This window comes from Aedes albopictus, chromosome 2, assembly GCF_035046485.1.
Source record: "Aedes albopictus strain Foshan chromosome 2, AalbF5, whole genome shotgun sequence".
NCBI lineage: Eukaryota > Metazoa > Arthropoda > Insecta > Diptera > Culicidae > Aedes > Aedes albopictus.
Window position 1 is genome coordinate 43,892,943 of NC_085137.1, and position 20,594 is coordinate 43,913,536.

General features: G+C 37.0%; 1 protein-coding gene across 19 annotated transcripts in view; it reads right to left on the reverse strand.

Moving 5' to 3' along the window:
- The window catches only part of LOC109432543 (voltage-dependent L-type calcium channel subunit beta-1), a 576,281-nt gene that overhangs the window by 80,474 nt on the left and 475,213 nt on the right, over positions 1 to 20,594 (reverse strand). For 2 of the 19 annotated variants that reach the window (XM_062849560.1, XM_062849559.1), the window contains exon 2: positions 13,803 to 14,138. The exons of 11 other annotated variants lie outside the window; for them this stretch is intronic. In XM_062849560.1, the coding sequence (XP_062705544.1) occupies positions 13,803 to 13,925 (123 nt within the window). In that variant the 5' untranslated portion in view covers positions 13,926 to 14,138. Of the gene's footprint in view, positions 1 to 13,802; positions 16,270 to 20,594 lie in introns of those variants that run through there. 6 more of the 19 variants (XM_029871030.2, XM_029871031.2, XM_029871029.2 and 3 more) reach the window with 4 other exon arrangements.

Below are 20,594 nucleotides of genomic sequence, written 5' to 3' on the forward strand. Positions count from 1 at the left end.
TATTTAGAACTGTTCTGTATATGTCAAAACGGTTTTTGGTGTATTTTAAAGCGTATTTACATTTCAGGCCAAACATGTCTAAAGGTCCAATCTGCAGAAGAGAGGCTCTCTTTGGTTTCTCTCTCTTTCGTCAATATCTCAGCTGTTCATTTGAATTATGATTATCTCCTTGCATAGAACGATGGTCAAATCCATCGTCTTTTGATTTGTACTGCAAAAGTAGTTGAAAAGTGTACCATTACATTGCAATAATTGAAAAAGAAAGTGAATAAAGAGAGCCTCTCAAATGCAGATAGGACCTATTGAAATGTTCGGCCTGATTTTTTAAAAATCATTGAAAAATTGTTTTTTAGTCACCTTTTAGAAGTCATTGTTTATTTTGTATTGAACCACTACAATTAACATATTTTCATTTTTTTCCGAATCATACTATCCTTGTTTAATAGTTTAAGGGAATCGAAAACACTCTAAAATTATTTTCCTTAAAATTACACGGAAAATAACATTTTCTGTGAAAAAAAATTTAAATAATAATATTTCAACAAAAATAATAAAATCTCAAAATGTTTTCATCTAAAAAAAATCCGTTCCCCAAATTGGCTTCCAGGAAAAATATAAAAGTGTGGGGATGTTCAAAATAAAAATTAGAAAAATCAAAAACTGAAATTCACGAAATCGAGAATTAAAAAGAATCATCTTCCAAAACATGTTAAATCGATTTTAAATGACGAAAAATGATATTTAGATCAAAATAAAAAAATTTGGGTGTTAGAGGGTTAAACACCCGCCGTCTTGAACATTTGGCTGCCATCTTGAATTTTGGACCGACATCGTGAAGCTTCTGGTCTCCAGTGTTGATTTCCGCACAAAACTCCTCAACCATGCTAAATGTTACAAAAATCGCCGCAGTTTTATGTACCGCATGATGGGGCTAGTTCAGTTTTATATACGGCCAGTTCTACCGGTTCTGGTCCGGATCACTGAAATGGCCATAACTCCGGAACACCTTGGCCGATCTGGACCATTTTTGATAGCAAACAAGCTATAATCCGAAAAATCGGCCAATGGGAAGTGCCCTAAAAGTGAGTGAACTTATTTCGCGCACATACATACATACATGCATACATACATTCATACATACATACATACATACACACGTACAGACATAATCTCAATTCGTTGAACTGAGTTGATTGGTATATGCGACTTGATCCTCCGAGCCTTTTTTCGAAAAATCGTTTTTCGAGTGAACATATAGTTTTTTAGTACACTAAGTGTACGAGAAAGGCAAAACACTACTTTCGAGCTTTTTTGCTTTAGTTATCTAACTAAACCAATAGATTCCAAGATCTTTTTTGGTAGCAAATTTAATAATCTCTCAAATGCGATAAGTCAAAAACATGAAAAGTTCAATTGCTACGCAACGGTTTTGACTATATGCGCAAAACATTTTTTCACCGGTCTGAACCTGTTTGCTTGCTAACGTTCATAAGGTTATCAAAAAATCTTCACTTTGCTGTGTCGCATACATAGGTTCAGTTCAATTTTATATTTAGCCGCTTTCGGAGGGACACCCGGAACTGGTTACGGCACTACCGGCTGCCCCTAATGTGGTCCTAACCTATTTCTTTGATAACCAGTCATCAGGTGATTAGAAAAGCCGTTATTTGTTGTATTGCATGCATGGGTTTGGTACTCTTTTATATTTGGCCACATCCGTCGGGACTCCCGGAACCGGTTCCGGAACACAACCGGTTCAGATGTGGTCTGATACTGTTTTCCTGCTAACCGTTCATCAGATTATCGAAACAGCCGCTGTTTGATGTGTCGCATGCATGAGTTATGTTCAATTTGATATTTGGCCACTTCCGGCGGGACACCCAGAACTGGTTCCGGAACACTACCGGTTCAGATATGGTCTGAGACTGTTTTCCTGCTTACCGTTCATCAGATAATCGTAAATGCCGTGGTTTGATGGGTCGCATGCATGGGTTTGGTGCATTTTCATGTCTGGCCCCTTCCAGGGGTACCGATCTGGAACACCTAAATGGCCATAACTCCGCAACGGCTGGACCGATCCGAACCATTTTCAATAGGAAACAATGGGACCAGATTCCGCGTCGAATGAGCCGTTGATCGTTAAAATCGGTTGATATTTACTATCTAAAAGTGAGGTGACCTTTTTTTTGTACACATACACACACACATACATACACACACACATACACACACACAGACATCATCTCAACTCGTCGAGCTGAGTCGATTGGTATATGAAACTTGCCCCTCCGGGGGCTCTATCAAAATTTCATTTTTGGAGTGAACATATAGCCTTTCGGTACACCTTGGTGTACGAGAAAGGCAAAACATGCATAAAAAGAGGTTTTAGTGTATCCTGGCACCCCCTTTCTCCTAGCTACGCCCACACTTGCCGCAGAGTAGTTTGCCAGTCGTCTCCGGTGATTTGTTGGTGAGCAGTCACTGCTCCTGCTACCTTCCGGGGCTGAACCTGGCGCTTTTACGAGGTGAGACTTCGGGTGCTATATGTATCGCAACGAGCAATGAATTACAACAATCATGGGATGTGCAATTATCATCAATAACTTCGTTATGACTGTGAGTCGGACAATTATTATCGGACAGTAGAACTAAAATTAGACACCGGCTTGGAACTTCGGTAAAGAGATCGGGTATTTATAGACCACCCGACCCGACTATGAACGGAAGCGTAGTTATATTTATCGAATTTATACCGTCTATCAAGCGTCGTGTTTGCTTACTGTTTGTATTTGCAGCCGTAACAGTATTCGCCTCTATGGGGGCGATGGAAGGTTCTATGCAACTGGTGCCCGTTATTCAAACCTGGAGTAGGTATGGGTGGTCAGCAGGGATGCCGGAATTCACCGGATACATTTGGCTATGATTCAAAGGTGCGCTATTTAGTTTTAGAGGTTCCGAGTACGGTGACTCAGAAGCAGAAAAGTAAACACAGTTTGCCGGGGGGCATGTGCTGAAATGTAAACAAAAATAATCGGAACGGAAAATAACGAGTGGAATCGGACGGTGATCCGTACAATCAATAGCTTTCAGATGAATGACTTACGATGAAAGATGTGGATTGTAAACCATGGAGTATTGAATTTTTATTTTCGAGCTCTCAAACTGGGTTCAAACTTCGAGCTCTCAAAGCCGGGAAAAATCATAACTAAGCATCGTAGACACAATTTTTATTTGTGAAATCGTTAGCAGATTTTCTCAGAAATACAAAAAAAAAAGGAAACTGTTCTCCACAAAGTTTTCCACTACTGAGGAAAATCGGTTGGAAAAGTCGGAAAGCTGGGAAGTAGGTAGGACGTCCGGAAAATTCTTATAAATAATATTTTTGGAAGGGAATTACATAAGCTGTATTCTGAGAAATTTTTAAGATGTGGTTTTTCACCGTTCCTGAGTTATGACCAATTTTGTGCAAATTAATAATAGAGACGGTCGATAATCAACCAACATCTGAACATTTTCCACAGAATTGGTCATTACTCAGGAACGGAGGAAAAGCACATCTTGAAAATTTCACAGAATATAGCTTATGTAATTGCCTTCCAAAAACATTTTTATAATAATTTTTCCGGACTTCCTAAATAGTTTTTCCAACTTTTCCAACCAATTTTCCTTGACAGTGGAAAATGTTGTGGAAAACAATTTTCATTTTGTATTTTTTTTTGAATTGAGAAAACTTGCTTACTATTTCACAAAAAAACATTGTGTATACGATGCTTCGTTCTTAAGTTATGATTTTTTTAACACACAAAATTGGTCATAACTCAGGAACGGAGAAAAACCACATATAGAAAATTCTATAGAATATAGCTGACGGATTTCGCGCCAACTCGAACAAATGTTGGCAGCACCCTCTCAGATTACAACGAAACTTTCTTGGTGTGTAGACCTTGCCCAGATAAGCCACTTTGCATACTCATTTTTCTAATTTTTTTCTCGACTGACTTTTGAAAAGGGCTAAACTTTTTTTATGGATTTTTTAAAAATGTTTTTAATCAAAAAATGACTACTCCTACAAAAAAGTGTTGTATGGGTGATTATCACAAAATAAGTCAAATTTTAAGAAAAAAAATACTGAAAAAAATCCAAAATGAGCCCTACACTGAAAAAAATCATTTCTAAAAATTCAAAGTTGATTTAAAAAAAAACACCATTTTTGATTTTGATGAAATTTTGTCTCAAGACAGGTAATTATGTTCCCTACCAACCGTCCATACATCACAAGATAGGCACTTTTAAGGAAACAAAGTTTTTCTAACAAAAACTTTTTCTTGTTCGAATGATTTTTTTTTCAGTGTATTTTGTTATCAACAATAAAACCAGTGAAGGCCATAACAATCCCAGAATCCAACGAAACTCAATTTTCTAGGAGATTTTGTGTTATTTATTCAACCATTTGGAAGGGTTTTCCTATACATAAAAAACTTCAAAATATTACAAATGTATTTTCTTAGGAAATGTAATGTTTGATCGCAATATGTATTGAAGTGCACTTTTAAATATACAATTATTTATAATTATGAATTTTTCAAATATATATATATATGTGTCTTAGAGCCAATTTCAAACATGTTCTTTTCTATTTTTTTCCGATCATACTAAATATTTTTGGTTCATCTTCTGAATTAGAATACCTGTTTGCCTTTACTTTGTCGCCAGGAATAGGCAAAAAACTATGGAATTCCTGAGTGTCTGGTATTGTTTTGGCGTTATTATATATTTCTTCGAGATCTTCTGACATTTTAATGTACTGTTCAGTGGATACGTAACAGAAATTTAATTTAGTTATATTTTTATCTGTCTGTACAACTGCCCAGTTATATAACTCTCGTGGAGTTGTTATGGTATTTCCATAATCTCGAGCAAGACTTGCTCTCTTTGCCATTCGCTTGAGAGTGCCACCAATAGCATCACATGGACCTTTACCGTGGGACGTTGCAAAAAATGCCATTCTGCTCTTAATGCATGCTTTGACTGGAATCTACATAGACTAGCAAAGTTCTTCTTATTTTTGTATTGTGATTCTGCCCCATCAGACATAAAATAAATTTTAGAAAAGTTCGTTAATTGTTTCATAAAATCTATCATTTTTGAGATGAACAACTGGACCGCAACTGTATCGTGAGCCATTACTTCCGATATGATAATGAAGCTAACATTTACAAGTTTATTATCTTTCATATAGTAAATTTCAAATGGGTGTATTGTTGCTTGCGAGTTGTTCCAATGATATCCTTGAGCAGCGTTTTGAATTATGAATGAATAGTTTTCAGAGAAATCACAAATCGCAAGAATTTCATCATCCTTTAATGTATCTTTTTTATTTCTGAAAAATGATGATTGTTGTTTATGAATAAAGTCGTGTGTTATAAGTTTGTCAATTTTATCAACAAGATACGGAACAAATTCATCAACAGGTTTAATAATCGTTTCTAAATTACAGCGATCAGTATTCAACCACTGCTGAAATATAATCTCTTCTTTGTCTTTTGATTCTAATATCAATGTAAGTTCCTCTTCAATGTGTTCATTACAAGCACACTTTTCACAAGCACGGAAAAAGCAATTATCTGTTCTGGTGGAAATATCGCAAAGCATTTTTTGTATTATTTCATCTTGTGACACAATTCTTATACTGTTGAACATTAAATTTACATTTTCATGAATAGTACATATGCATACATTATGTATACCAGTAGAATCAAGTAAAATACAATGCTTTGGTCGCAACTGTGTAAATACTGTGAAACCAATATTCACAGTTTTGTACATATCTACAAAAATCATATAAGCCTCTTTGAGCGACATCATCAAAAGTCGTTTTTGAACTTGTTGTTTTTTTCCATTTCGAACCTCAGAAACAAAATCATTTGTTCCTGGCATTGGCCTGCTGATATCATTATCATCAAAAAATTCTCTTACTATTTGTTTTGTATCATCATCAATACCATGCCCCCTTCTTTTTTCGGTGGTACAAAGAATACCCTGTTCATAAACAAGATCCTTCACCTGCCTCGCCATATACATTGGTGCGTTAAACTCTCTTGTGATTTTATTTACCGACCAAGACTTAGGAAGTACAGATAGTATTTTAATCTGTTCGCTTCTGTCAGTTGTAGGGTGATTAAACTTATCCTTTAACTGCATAATTATCTCGTCATACGCCTCCACTTTGCCAACATCCGTTGAATCTATTCCGAAGATATTTTTTCGAACTGCTTTCGTAATCTGCAATGATTTGTTTATGCGATATTCCATACTTCTCATGTTTCTAGATGAGATTGGCGATAAACTCAATGTTTCAGCAATGGTATTAAACTTCTCAATATTATGGGGACCCTGTAGTTGATCTGTTGACGGAATTGACTCCAATGATGGAATAGATGGTACCATATCTGTAAGATAAAAGTTAAGGTAAACAATATAATAATGAATGCAGTGGAAAGTTAATGATAGTTATTTATGCAACGAGTTGCAAAAATGATTTTTTTTCGCACAAGTAGTACATTTATCCAACGAGGCTTGCCGGGTTGGATAAATACGAAGAATACTGAAAAATGTAGTTTTGCAACGAGCTGCAAAATGAGTTATATAAAAGAAGCTAACACGTTGAAGGCTTACTTACCCAGCTCATGTTCGATTTGTTGACCACTCGTTGACGGTTCTGGTTCTGGAACATCATGATATGATGTTGCTGCCCACTAAATGATGGTTGCATAGTTTCGTCGTTTCCATCCGATCGACGTTTTTTCGTATTCGGGCTTCTGTTGTGACTTATCAATTCACGACATGACTCACAAATACTCATCGATTCGTCGATTTCATGTGTATATCCCATGGAATGAATTTTATCTATCAATCTTAATGACATGCCCCGTAGATTATGACGGTTGCACTTTGGATTGTTTATTTTTGCACTGCACTTGAATTTGTTGAATTTTGATTTATACGATTGATCCATTACTTTTCAGAACTGCCTTTAATAACCAAAGAGAAGTAACACGTTGAATGATACCGATTCATTTTGTTGTTTTGTTCATATTTGCTTTAGGTACAACTCTTGATTTGTTTTTTTTTCGATTAGGTAGTTCGAATCTAATAAATAGCCTTACCTAATATTAGGTAAGAACATGGGGTAGAAACGTTTGGGTAGAAATTACAGCAGCACGTATGAAATACGTGTTCTAATTGTATATTGTTTCGTACTTCTAGAGTGCTGCTGCGTGAATATGGGTGCATTGCATTGTCGCATATGACACAATAAGTTTCATTGCATTTTGAGATTACTAGATAACCTTCACTGGTTTAGTTTGTTTTTAAAAAAAGACACTGAAAAAATAATAATTTGGACATGAAAAAGTTTTTGTTAGAAAAACTTTTTTTCCTTAAAAGTGCCTATCTTGTGGTGTATGGACGGTTGGTAGGGAACATAATTACCTGTCTTGAGACAAAATTTCATCAAAATCAAAAATGGTGTTTTTTTTTAAATCAACTTTGAATTTTTAGAAATGATTTTTTTTCAGTGTAGGGCTCATTTTGGATTTTTTTCAGTATTTTTTTCTTAAAATTTGACTTATTTTGTGATAATCACCCATACAACACTTTTTTGTAGGAGTAGTCATTTTTTGATTAAAAACATTTTTAAAAAATCCATAAAAAAAGTTTAGCCCTTTTCAAAAGTCAGTCCAGATAAATTTTGAAGAAACTAAGTATGCAAAGTGGCTTATCTAGTCTTGGTGTACATACCCAGAGTGTTTCATTGGCTCTTCAAATCATAAACAAATATTATTAAGTTTCCCAAACACCATTCCAAAGATACAACATTCAAACAACTTCTATCTGAAAATTTGCAACATTTTATTGAAACGATCGCAAACCACTGTATTTGAAAATATAAGATATGATAAAGTATTTTGAAAATGTAGTAACTTCATAGAATATTATTTCAATTTCACATGTTAATTATTCCTCGCAATGAATATATATTTTGCAACTCATCCAAAACTTTGATTATATATCCTAATTTTTGCGATACTGTTACAAAACCAAATAGGTGTTTTTAACATGTTTATAGACAAAGCGATAGTATGCCTATTCCCAATGAAATTGGAATCGAAGCTTAAAATTGTTGTTACTGATGATCATTCAAATGAAATATTTCCAAATTCACGGAAAACACATTGGTAGCATGACGTACAAAAGCTAGCTAGGAAAACGATTAGCATTTAGGTTTACTTTAAGAGCTACGATATCTTAAACATTATACCAACGATTTACAAAGCCTCTTAGGAATACCAAGTACTTGGGCTGTGAATTCACTTTAACTCTCGTTTCACCATGAAACGTTATCAAATTCACCGGCAAGATATCAACATATCACGTGCCTAAAAAAAAGGATGTCAAACTCTTAGAATGTTTATATAATCAACGCTCACGGCGTGTCTTATTTCAATTTGTATTCGAGTAGCAGGTAGAACTATGGAATAACAATTAGCTTCTCAAACCACGGTAATTTACATTCCTCTCAATGAAATGTTGTTGAATTTTCAGAGAACTAGTTTGAATATTGTAATTTTGGAATTTGTGAAACTCATTACACCGTTCAACACTAGTTCGCGTTATGAGATGAGAAAAAAAGAATAGGATGTTGGGACCCTAGAAACCCTAATGCGTATATCAATTAAACACCCCAAGTTCTCAATTCAAACTTTGGTCATAAACTGTGAAGTCCAGTTTCAATATTTATCGAAAATTCTTTCACTATGACACTTCTAGGGTTACAAAACCCTGTTCTTTTTTTTCTCATCCCATAATACGAACTTTTTTAAAGTTTTGTCGAGCAGTGATATTATTTGTTTAGGATATGAGAAGCACCGATTGACCGATATATGAGCTAGTCAGGATTCGCGATTTTTTGGCTGCCTTACATCCGATTGAGCTCATTTTTTGTGTATAGTTGCGGCATATCGTAAGCTAACAACCTTCTAAAAATGAACGGAATTGGTTGAAAGACAACAGAGAAATTGCGGTGGGCGTAAAGTGGGTGGCACTGTGTATAACGAATCCAGACTGTAATTCTATGAAAATAGAGGAAAATCTTCAAACAGTAAAAACTTTGGTGTCCCTCCATAAAACATTTTCAAATTTTCGGAGGTGATGCTATAATAGTATATCTTTCGAATGCCGGGTGTCAGTTTGGTGTATATTTATATTTGTAATAGCGGTTTCAGACACACCGTGCGCATATATTTAATCATATCTGGAGCAACATTTGAAAAGGGCCCAAGAGGTCTTGTGTCTTTTTTCTAAAACGCTGCGTAGGGCATAACAGCAGCCCACCCACGCAAAAGAACACCGTTATCCGAAAGATCGATGTATGCTCTATCTGATAACGGTCTTAGTTTTTGTGAATAAGCTGAGGGGTTCTCAGGAGCGACGTGTAAAGTCGTTGTATACAAATGCTTGTATGCCCTTTTCAAATGTTGCTCCAGATATATGAAAATCCTATAGAAATGGCTCAAGATCTTCAAATCACAAAAACTTTAGTTTCCCTCGATGAAACATTTTCAAATTTTCAGAGGAGATACTGGAATAGTATATCTTTCGAATGCCGGGTGCCATTTTGGTGAACATTTTTATTTGTTAATAACGGTTTTTGGCACACCGTGAGGGGGTTTTAGGGGGATTTCGAGGGCGTTTTCGGAATCTTCAGAGGATTTTTGACGGGTTTCTGAGGCGTTATATAGGCGTTTTCGGTGGTTTCGGAGGGGTTCAGGGGTGTTACAGGGAGTTTTGAGGGGGGTTAAGGGGGCCTACAGTTTCTGAAAATACATTTTGGATCACAGCACTTAAGTAAGCTTCAGGGAGATTTCAGCGGCGCTTTAAAGCTTTTCTTAAACGTTTCAGGTGGTTTTAGAAGAGATTCAAGACGTTCCAGACTGTTTACGATTGTAGATCCGATAACCTATACGCAAAGGAACTCTTCGAGATTCTTCAACAAACGTTGAACTTACCACTTGTCAGCACAAAGTTGCATGAGGCTGTGTAAGCATGACTTTTATTCAATCATTTAAGCACACAAGTTATGCATGTAGATTCGATGACTTATGCTTATGACTTATGGAAACCGTATATGGTCCCAAACCAACCCCCCCTCTCTTTGCTCCCCTCTGAGCACGCCCTGAACGCCCCTTAACTTCACTTGCAACTTAATTCCCTTAAAACAACCTTATCCCTAATGGGTAGTACGCTGATCGTAAGAAATTTCTTGGCCTATCTCGATGCGTGGAAAATTCAGGCAAGGAATCGCTCAAGAAATAATAAAGCGTCGCTTTATTCCGGATCCTAGTACGGTGCTGAAACGAAATGTCAAATCAAACGGGGCATGCTGTGTTAAATTTCGTGACCATTCCGGTCACGGAAAAATAATGCTCTGAACGAAAATTACTTGAGTGCATACCTTCCATAATCTAAACACTCCAAAACACAACACGTAAGGAATAACAATAAATAATAAAATCTCGTCATTTTATAGATCGGGAAAGGCTTAATAACTTTTTCTACAAATGTCGCATCGCGTTGTGGTCTTCGGAGGTCTGATTCCTCTTGAAATTATCTACAGAAATCATTCAACGACTTATTTTTAGGGATCAATGGGTGACCTCAAACGATTTTTCTTTGAAGAAGTAATTTTTCCCCATAGTAAATCGCATGAAAAACTAAGAATGGTGGGCTACTCAAAAAGTATACAGGAGTTTGAGTTTTTCCATTTTTTTATATTATCCCATATAAACCGTGTACCAGGCTAATACACAGCCATTCAATGAAGAATCGTGGAAATGATAGAATCGACTACTTCTATAATTTTTCTTGGTATTATCTATGCTTGCAGCACATAGGAGACGTAAAACAAGAATTGAAGCGGCCAGGCCTACTGTGCAGCGTCATTAGTACAATAAAGCTAAAGAACAGGGACATCTCGTACCAACTGTTCGGTACAGTATGTTGTATAAATGTACAGTAAATGGCATAGGGACAAAACGATGAAAGACAAAACGTCGAATGCCAAAACGTCGAATGCCAAAAGGTCGAATACGAAAACGTCGAATGGGACAAAACATCGAAAAAGGGCAGTGGCCCACAGTATTTCAAGCGGAAACATATGCAATTTTAAAATGCGTGAGCTGACAACCAAGTGGCTCTCAAGTCGCCTAATAATTGAACTTGTAACTCAATCTTAGTGTGAGAATGCATTCTGGCTATGAAAAACTTATCCATACGCAATCGAGTCTGCCTATGTTGGATCTACGGGTCTACAGGGAAACGAGTTTGCTGATGAGATAGCCAGGGATGGATGTAACAAAAGGTTGGCTCATAGCTCTTCTGCGGTCTCTCAGACTGCTCTGTAAAAATGAAACTAAACAAATATATGGTTAGTCAAATCACACCAAACTGGAATGTACTTCCCCATACGAGCCAATTCACAAGGTTCGTAACGATGAACCCCAAGAAAACACAACAGCTAATAGGTATCAACAAAAGGGATCTCAACATCTACACCGGTCTAATATGTACCTGGATAGTGGATACTGCCCCTGCAGATACCATCTACAAAAGATCGGAGCAATCCAATCCACAAATTGTCGCTTCTGTGACGAAGAGAGGAAAACATCAGAACGCATCCTCTTCTATTGTAGTGCGCTTATCCATCAAACAAAACATAGGGAAGTGGAACCATCTCAGCAGGGCGTCTATACACGTAGGGTACCGAACCAGTTCGGCAGTGGCTGGTATTTTGGTCACTTTTCGTTATAACTCAGTCAATTCCAAACCAATTGACTTGAAATACTCTGCGTATTTCACCGCGTTAATAAAAATTGTGTCAATCGGTTCAAAATTGACTGCAGACGTAATACTTCAACCATTTTTCGATTCAAAACTTAGTCTTGGAAACATGTTCGCCCAATGCTTAAACTATTGAGTTTGGCCAATCATCAACTAGGTGACGGTAGTGGGCAAACGTCAAACTCGAACAAAAACGATGCGAGCGCCGCGAGTGGGTAGTTGACCAACTATCGACTTTTGAAATACACCGTTATATTGATGTACGATGGAAATTATAAGAGTGTTACGTCTGTTTGTCTGTGTGTATAGTATCTAGCTGTATACAAAAATTCAAGTCAATTGGTTGGAAATTAACTGAGTTATAGCGGAAAAGTGCCCGAAATACCCGCCTCTGCCCAAGTGGTTCAGCACCCTACCTTCTACAGAAATCAAAATCTTACTTCCTACAAGAAAAACATATTTTGTTTTTGCTATAAAAGATACAAATACAGGTGTTCAGTCTGCCTTGTTCTCAACACTCCCGCCTTCGAAACTGTTAAACAAACATGTTAAGAAGTGTAGCGTAAAGTAGTTGAAAATGTTCACAACAGCCTCAAAAATAGTTTTGTTCGACATTTATGTAATTTTATTATTGAAAATGCATAATAAACCTATGAAAAAAGTAATGGCAGTGTTGATTTTCTAAAAAATATTCATTTTATCGGGACATAAATCTGGAAAACTGAACACATGTTTTTGAAATTATGCACACATTCTGAAAAATTAAAAATTCGAAAAATGTGCGATAATATTCGAAAATTTCAATATTTTTTGTGCAAATGTATTCTTCTCCACATGAATTGCTCATGAAACAGGCAAATTATTTTATACACGAAAAAGTTCCACTGCAATTTAGCGCAATTCCATTTTTGAGGAACCTCCTTTTTTCATGCTAATCCAAGCCACGTTTCGCCAAATAAAAAATACAAGAAGTTAAAAATTGGCAGTTTTTCAAATTGGGTAAGTTTTTAAATTTATTGACGAGGTAGCTTCGGGAGAGAAAGGAATTTTATAACCTTTGAAGATATTTAAAGCGGAGCGTCAAAGTTTGACTAAAAGTAGAGGATATTTAGGATCGAACAATTTCTAAGTTTTGGTAATTTTTGTATTGAGAATAAGATTTTTTAAGTCGATTTTTGGAGCGGACCTGGTGTGATGGTTAGAACACTTGACTATCACGCCGAGGACCTGGGATCGAATCCCACTCCTGACAAACTCGCAAAATGTAAGTTCTTCCTTCGGAAGGGAAGTAAAGTGTGGGTCCCGAGATGAACTAGCCTAGGGCAAAAAATCTCGTTAATACAGATAAAAAAAAAAGTCGATTTTGAATAATATTTTTTCCATGAATTTTTACGCGTACAAATTTTATTCGCCACAAGTTATTGAAGCGCTGAAAAATCTTAACAAAATTGCATTTTGTGCAGATTTCTGTTTTGTGAGGTGTATTCCTTCAACCATATTTTCAATAATACCAAACATTCTCCAAATTCCTTCAGGTTGTTCTAATCTTGACTATATTGTGAAGATTTCATAGAAGAACCGAAATAAAAAAAAATACCAACACAGCTGCGAGATAGAGAATTCTGAACATTTTCAACAACTTTCCGATACACTCCTTATTTGGTTTATTTCATTCACAGCGTTTCGAATACATTTCACCAATGAGTGGCCGAGCCGTGTTTATGCTCGAAAACATTTCACCTGTTTCACGCGTTGTTGACACGTTGTCAAATTTGTCACCCATCATCACCCTGAACCACCCCCGCCGTCAGTCCATCATCCGAAACCGAGTTTAAAAATATCAACCTGCCTCATCCTCAACGCAACAACAACGATTGGTGAATAACCTTCCCCTCGATAGTTACCTGCGTAAATAACTTGTTGTATCCGGCACTCTGGAACGACGGGTATCCAATACCGAGGCTCATACGCGATTCACGATGCCCCCCGGACACGGAAGGGGCATCCGACGAGGCACGCTGAACCATGGGCCTCTCAGGCCGCCAATCTTCTTCTTGTAGATCGGATATTTTGCGGTGCGCGCCTAGACCTTCCTAGGTATGCTCACTTTCCCCGTTTTCCGTTTTTTGACTCAGTTTGTTCTCCCTATCCGATGCAGAACTACTTTTCCACCACTTGATTCACTACTACTGCCACTACATTGAGGGCATCCAGTATAACTAATACGGTGCGGTCACTAACTAAGAAGGGATCGATTTTACAAACGAGCGCACAGCATTGCACTGTACACAGCTTCCAGGCCGGACCGGAAACTCTGAACTGTAACTTCACACGCTCGGGAACGGGACTGGTTTGAACTGCCTTTTTCACTCACTCTGCCAGGGTTTTCTTGAACGCATTGATTTTCCGCATCTTGCTTCGCACTCTCTCGTTCACGAGACGGTACCCGTAGCAGCACTTTTTTTCACTTTGCCCCTTTCCTTTCACACACTCTGTGCGATTTTTGTTGTTGTTTTATTTTATCTTGGTAAGACACAAGGATAACCCGAAAAATCGGTCCCTAGATTGGTTAAAAGCTTTTCACTCTCGTTGTGCACTAGAGAAGCGAGCAGCCGATATGATTACCCGCTTATTGCATCCGTTGGAGATTGTGGGTTCTTGACCAGTTCGACGAAAAGAGAAAAACCATGGGCTCATCATCCAGACACAATGCAATGATGTTCCCTGCTTGTGGTGCTATAGGGGAACTGGGGGTAAGACGCCCACGTTAAGGAAGAGTCCAATTTAAACCACGAAACACTTTATAATACACACTTTTTTGGCACTAACATGAAGCACCAACATGTTTCCTTTCAAATAGAAGAAACCATAAACCAGTTTCATGTTTTACTACTGAAAAATTCAAATTTGAAAAAAAGTTTGATTTTCAGATTTTTGTTTCAATGCGGGGTAAAACGCGCCACTAGCCACAGCTAACGCCAGGATGCCAAATTGTGTACATATACTTGCGCGCCTGGTTTATTGTCAACTGTTATTGTTCGTGAATGGTATACAGTCATTGCATAATTATGGATCACCTGTAATTATGGATCAATTCCATTTAAACGTCATAGTGAGCTGTTTTATCAATAATTACTACAAAATGACACCTGGATGTGTGATAAGTGAACTTATTCATAGTAAAAATGTGTTGTTGCTTGGTTCCAACTTGTGTTCTACATAATTTATACCGAAATTTAGATCTAAATGGCTATTTTAATGTAAATTACTAGGGGTGGGCATTTTACCCCACACATGCCTCAGAAGTTTGGACCCTTGTAAAAAAGTTTCAATGGCCAAATTCGATACTTTTTCCGCTTGGTACACAAACAATGCGTGTGTGCAAAACAGTTAATGGGGATAGCGAGAAAAAAAATCTTAGAAATGATGAAAAAAAGTGCAACAATTTGACAGGCTAAAATTACATCAAAAGTAACCAAAATCTTTTTTTTAAGTTTTTGTACAATTTTTTTAGTAAAAATAAGTAAACTCAAATGTAAAGAAGCATTTTTATTCTCATTTTAACGATTGCAGTTGAAAAAAGTGCTGAAAATAACGTGGTTTGCCTAAAACAAGGGTGGCGCAACTTGCCCCCTATGGGCGTTATGGCCGCAGTTCCCCTACACTGCGCGGGATGGGACAACCAACATCCAATATGCCAGTCGATGGCGGAAATAAAATTACCGTTTTTTAATTGCCATGCCGTAATCTAATATGCGGCCAGGGGTTCCCCAACTGTCTGGGTACAAGGGTGATCTTGACTCAGAGAAATGGGAATCTTTAAAAAAAGATGATTCGTTTAATCAAAAAGAAGGAAAAATGGTGTTATTAAAAAAAACAGTTGTGTGGTTCATCAAGATCTGAATGTTTAAGAAAGTCGTATTTCAGGGCAAAGCTTATAACTATTTTCCAAAATGTATAGATGGAAAACAACACTTGACAAATGAGTTAGGAGTTAGTTATTTAAGCAACTCAAATAGACATTATTCTAAGATGGAATTATGGCTCATAAGCGAGGTACCTTTTGCTCCATTTACATTTCTCCTCCATCTCTGCTTTACTTCCTTTCCTTAACCCTTTGGAGCCGGAGGGGTCATATATGACCCCAACATAGAAACAACTGTATAAATTTACCCATTCGATAAAAAAGATTACTGTCCTCGGCAAGTTGTTGCAAATTGAGTCCTATTAGGCAAAAAATGGGAATACATACTTGTATTTGGGACTTCATTGATAACCTAGAACATCCTGAACACCATGAAAGTTTGAAAAACGAAATAATTGACATACCAATTTTTTTCTTCTAAAAGCTGAACTTGGATGTGGATTACGTTTATATGTATTCATTTGGCCTTCGTCAAGAATATCAAAAGGAGTTTTATATTCTGGGATGTTCTAGGTGCTCCAAACTGTCCCATAGTGAAGTCCTTCAAATCTACAAGAACAATATTATGTATATTCGCCACAAATAATAGCATTGCATAACCTACTGGGATTCGTGAAGCCCTTCACATCTACAATGTGAATTGTAGACACTATTAGGGATATTCCAGGTCAGCCAAACTGCCTTGGAGTTCAGAACTTCAGGTCTACACTCGTAACAGTAGCCATATCTGTTGTTCCAAGTAACGCTGCATAATCAACCACAGTTACTGGAGGAATCTGAAGTCTTCTAGCTTATAATAAACCTTTGGGACATTCAGGTTCGTCCAAACTGTTCTATAATGAAGTCCTTGAAATCTACAAGGAAAACTCTATGTGTTTTCGCCATAAATAATAGTATAGCAAAATCTGATGTGATCCGCGAAGCTCTTGAAATCTCGAATGTCATTTAGAGTCACTATTAGGGATATTCCAGGTCAGCCAAACTACCTGGAGTTTAGGACTTTAGGTCAACACTCGTAACAGTATCCATATCTGTTGTACTAAGTAACGTTTCACAATCAATCGCGGTGACTGGACTAACCTGAGGACTACTATATATTATTATGAACCTTTGGGACATTGAAGGTCGTCCAAACTATCATGAATTTTACTCTCTTGATAGTAACAGTAGTTATTCCACTATGAACTTTAAACTGTAATCTGTAAATCCCCTGGCATATCATATGACTCAAGATAGTTTTGAGATTCAACACTATTCCGGTGACGATAGCTTCAGGTCTACACTTGTGATAATAGCTTTTACCACTGGGCTAAGTAGTGTTACATAATCCACTATACTTACAAAAGTAGTTAGAGAAACAATAAGCATTGTTATATATTTTTGGGATATTATGTGGAAGCCCATACTGTTATGAAGCTTAGTTGATAAAAACAATCACTGTAACTTTCAGAAGACTTACTGGACATGATAGATTACAAATCGTAGCTTTTAATGAAGAAGTTATCGTTTCAACCGTAGACTTAAGGATCTATACTCAAGAACAGCTTTGATGACCTAGGATATCCCGACCGATCTAATATTGTCTATTAACATTTCAGAAGACTTACTGGACATGATAGATTACAAATCGTAGCATTGTATGGTGAAAGTTACCGTTACACTCGTAGGCTTTAGGATCTTTTTTTTCCTGATCTGTAGAGCCTTTTAACCACTGCGTCCATTATTTAGGAATATTGTGGTATGACCCATATTTAATTTGGTGCTAGTGCTAGTGCTAGGTGCTAGTTTAGGATCTTAACTCAAGAACAGTTTGGATGAACTAGGATATCCTGACTTATCTGATACTGTCTATTGAACTTTCAGAAAACTTACTGGACATGATAGATTACAAATCGTAGCTTTGTATATTGAAAGACGTTGCCGTTACACCCGTAGACTTAAGGATATGAACTCAAGAATAATTTAGATGACCCAGGATATCTCGATTGATCTGATATTGTCTATTAACATTTCAGAAGACTTACTGAATATTATATATTACAAATCGTAGGTTTTTATAATGAAAGAAGTTACCGTTATACTTGTAGACATTAGGATCTAAACTCAAGAATAATTTGGATGAACTAGGATATCCCGACTGATCTGATACTGTCTATTGAACTTTCAGAAGACTTACTGGACATAATAGATTACAAATCGTAGCTTTGTATAATGAAAGAAGTTGCCGTTACACCCGTAGACTTAAGGATCTAAACTCAAGAATAGTTTGGATGACCTAGGATATCCAGAAAAAATATTCTGCATAATATTCAACCGTTTTTATGCTATTGACCACCAAAACTACAGATAAACGTAGAAACAAACTCAATAATAACGCATAGAAAAATTCCTGATTCAAAGGGTTAAAGAATCTCTTAAATCCGGAATTCCTGGTACTCTCTAATCTAGAATCTGGGTTGCTTAAATTTTGAAAGCATTTCGAAAGATCCTCAGAGGATTGCAGAAAGGAATCTGGGGCGGGATTCCTAGAAGAGACCCGGTAGGAATTTCAGATAAAAAGAACAGAAAAATCCGGAAGTTGCACAAAAACATAACGACGACAAAATGTTTGGAAAAAGTGTGGGAGAAATCTTGAGATTAATATCCGGGGGAGAATGCCGAGAGGAATCCAGAGATTAATCCACGGATGAATTTCTAGAAGAACCACTTGCAGCTGCCCTTTAGCTTTCCTACGAAAAGTTAGGTGTCTTTAGACTGGGAAGCTGCAAAAACCTTGTTTGGGAATGATGTCTTAGAGGCATTCTGTAGTAACCTTGATAGAATCCCTGAAATTTACATATTGTGAGGCGTGCTTAGATACAAGAAACTGTAGAGCAATCCCTGGAGGAATCACTGGGGGAGCATCGAAGACATCTTGACCGAACTCTCATGTAAAAATGGAACAGAAATATCTCAAGAAAAATGTCAGAAGGGATCCTGGTGTATTCCTTGAATAAATCCTGAGAGAAATCTTTTGGATCAATGCTGGAAGGCAACTCAGAAAAAATCTCTACAGGAACTGTAGAGGTTATCGTGGGAGGAATCCCTGGTAAATTTATGGCAGTAAACCCGGAGGAAATCGCTACACCCAATCTCCATTTTACGTCCACTATTGGCCTGGCCAAATAAAATTCTACTGCCAAAATAAAAATTAAAATGGACATTTTTATATTTTTGTACACTTCTCCCAAATACGGAGATGTTTTAAAAAATTTAAAAATGTTGAGTTTGCTCATTGTCTTGGCGGTAGAATTTTTTGTCACTTAGCCATGCATGGACGTAAAAAAAGGACGAGGTGAATAAGAATCCCTGTAAATCTCGAGAAGGCATCATAAATAGAAGAGGAATTCCCATTGGATCCAAAGTCTCAAATACTTAAGAATCTCTGTTTGAATAAATTTTGAGATGAATCTTATTAAAACAGCGTGAGACAAATCCTTATAGAAATCCCAAGAAAAGTACCGGGAGGAATGCAGGTGTATTCACTAAAGAAATTCCGGAAGAAATCCTAGAGCAAGTCCGGCATCCCGGGAGTAATCTCGAAAGGAATTCCAAGAAGTAAGCCGGATATACTAATGACATATCCTAGGAGAAAAATCCTTGAAATACATGACAAATAGAACTTTGGGAAGAATTTGGAGTGGAATTATGAGAAGAGCCCTCGGGGCAATACTTAGGAATCCGAATAAAAATCCTGGAAAAAATCACAGGAATTGAATTCTTGAATTTATCCCGGAGGAATCTCTGGTGATTAACCTGTAGAAAACCCGGGGGCAATTGCTGTATAAATACCGAAAAAGCAGAGAAAGTCCGTAATGTATATCTCGAAGTATATCTCGGTAGGAAACCTGAGAAAAATCTTGAAAAGAATACCTAAAGAAATCCAACAGGAGTCCCGATTGGATCCCAAAAATATATGTGGTGAGGTACTCTTGCAGGATTCTTTTGTGAAAACTGTGGGCAAACCGCGGTGAAGATATTATTTGGGAGAAAGCTCATGAAAAAAAAATCCGCTAGACAAGTTTTGAAGGACATCCAAAAACTAAAAGAAATCCTAGAAGAATTCAAATCAGGTCAAGAATCTTGAGAACAAATCTAAGAAGAATACTGGAACTCCTGAGGAGAAATCTTGTGAGGAGATCACAGAGAAGTCTCGGGAATAATATCTAGAGGAGTCCTAGCTGGAGAATTCCTTAGAACAATGCAGAAGAGATCTATGGAAGATTACACTAGTTTACAAAAAAAAAAAAAACGAGAGTCATTAACTTTTATCAACGACCAAAATTTTTGATGCAAAATTATGTCCTGATATCAAGATCGTGCTTCAGAAAAAAATTAAGTAGACATTATTGAGTTATTCCTGAAAATCGAGTTTTACAGTTTTGAAAAATATGGAATTTACTAAAATTCATTTTGCGTTGCAGCAAAGAATAAAAATAAAAAGAATGCCAACTCTTGCCTTATTCTATGTAACCGTCAAGCGACAAAACATGTGGCGCTCTCTTAGCGTATCTAGATGGAAGCTCTCTGCAACAGTGTTCGTGATTTGTCATGAGAGAAGGTGGTGTGCGTATGTTTTGGTATCCGCATACAATCAGTAACGCATACAAGCACATGAAGGTTGAACTTTTATCCGCAGATAGCGCTTCGGTAGTGTCCTCCCGAGCATCAGCGGAGTGGGCATTCTTGATATTCTTATTCTTTGGTTGCAGTCAACGAATTTTCAATCTTT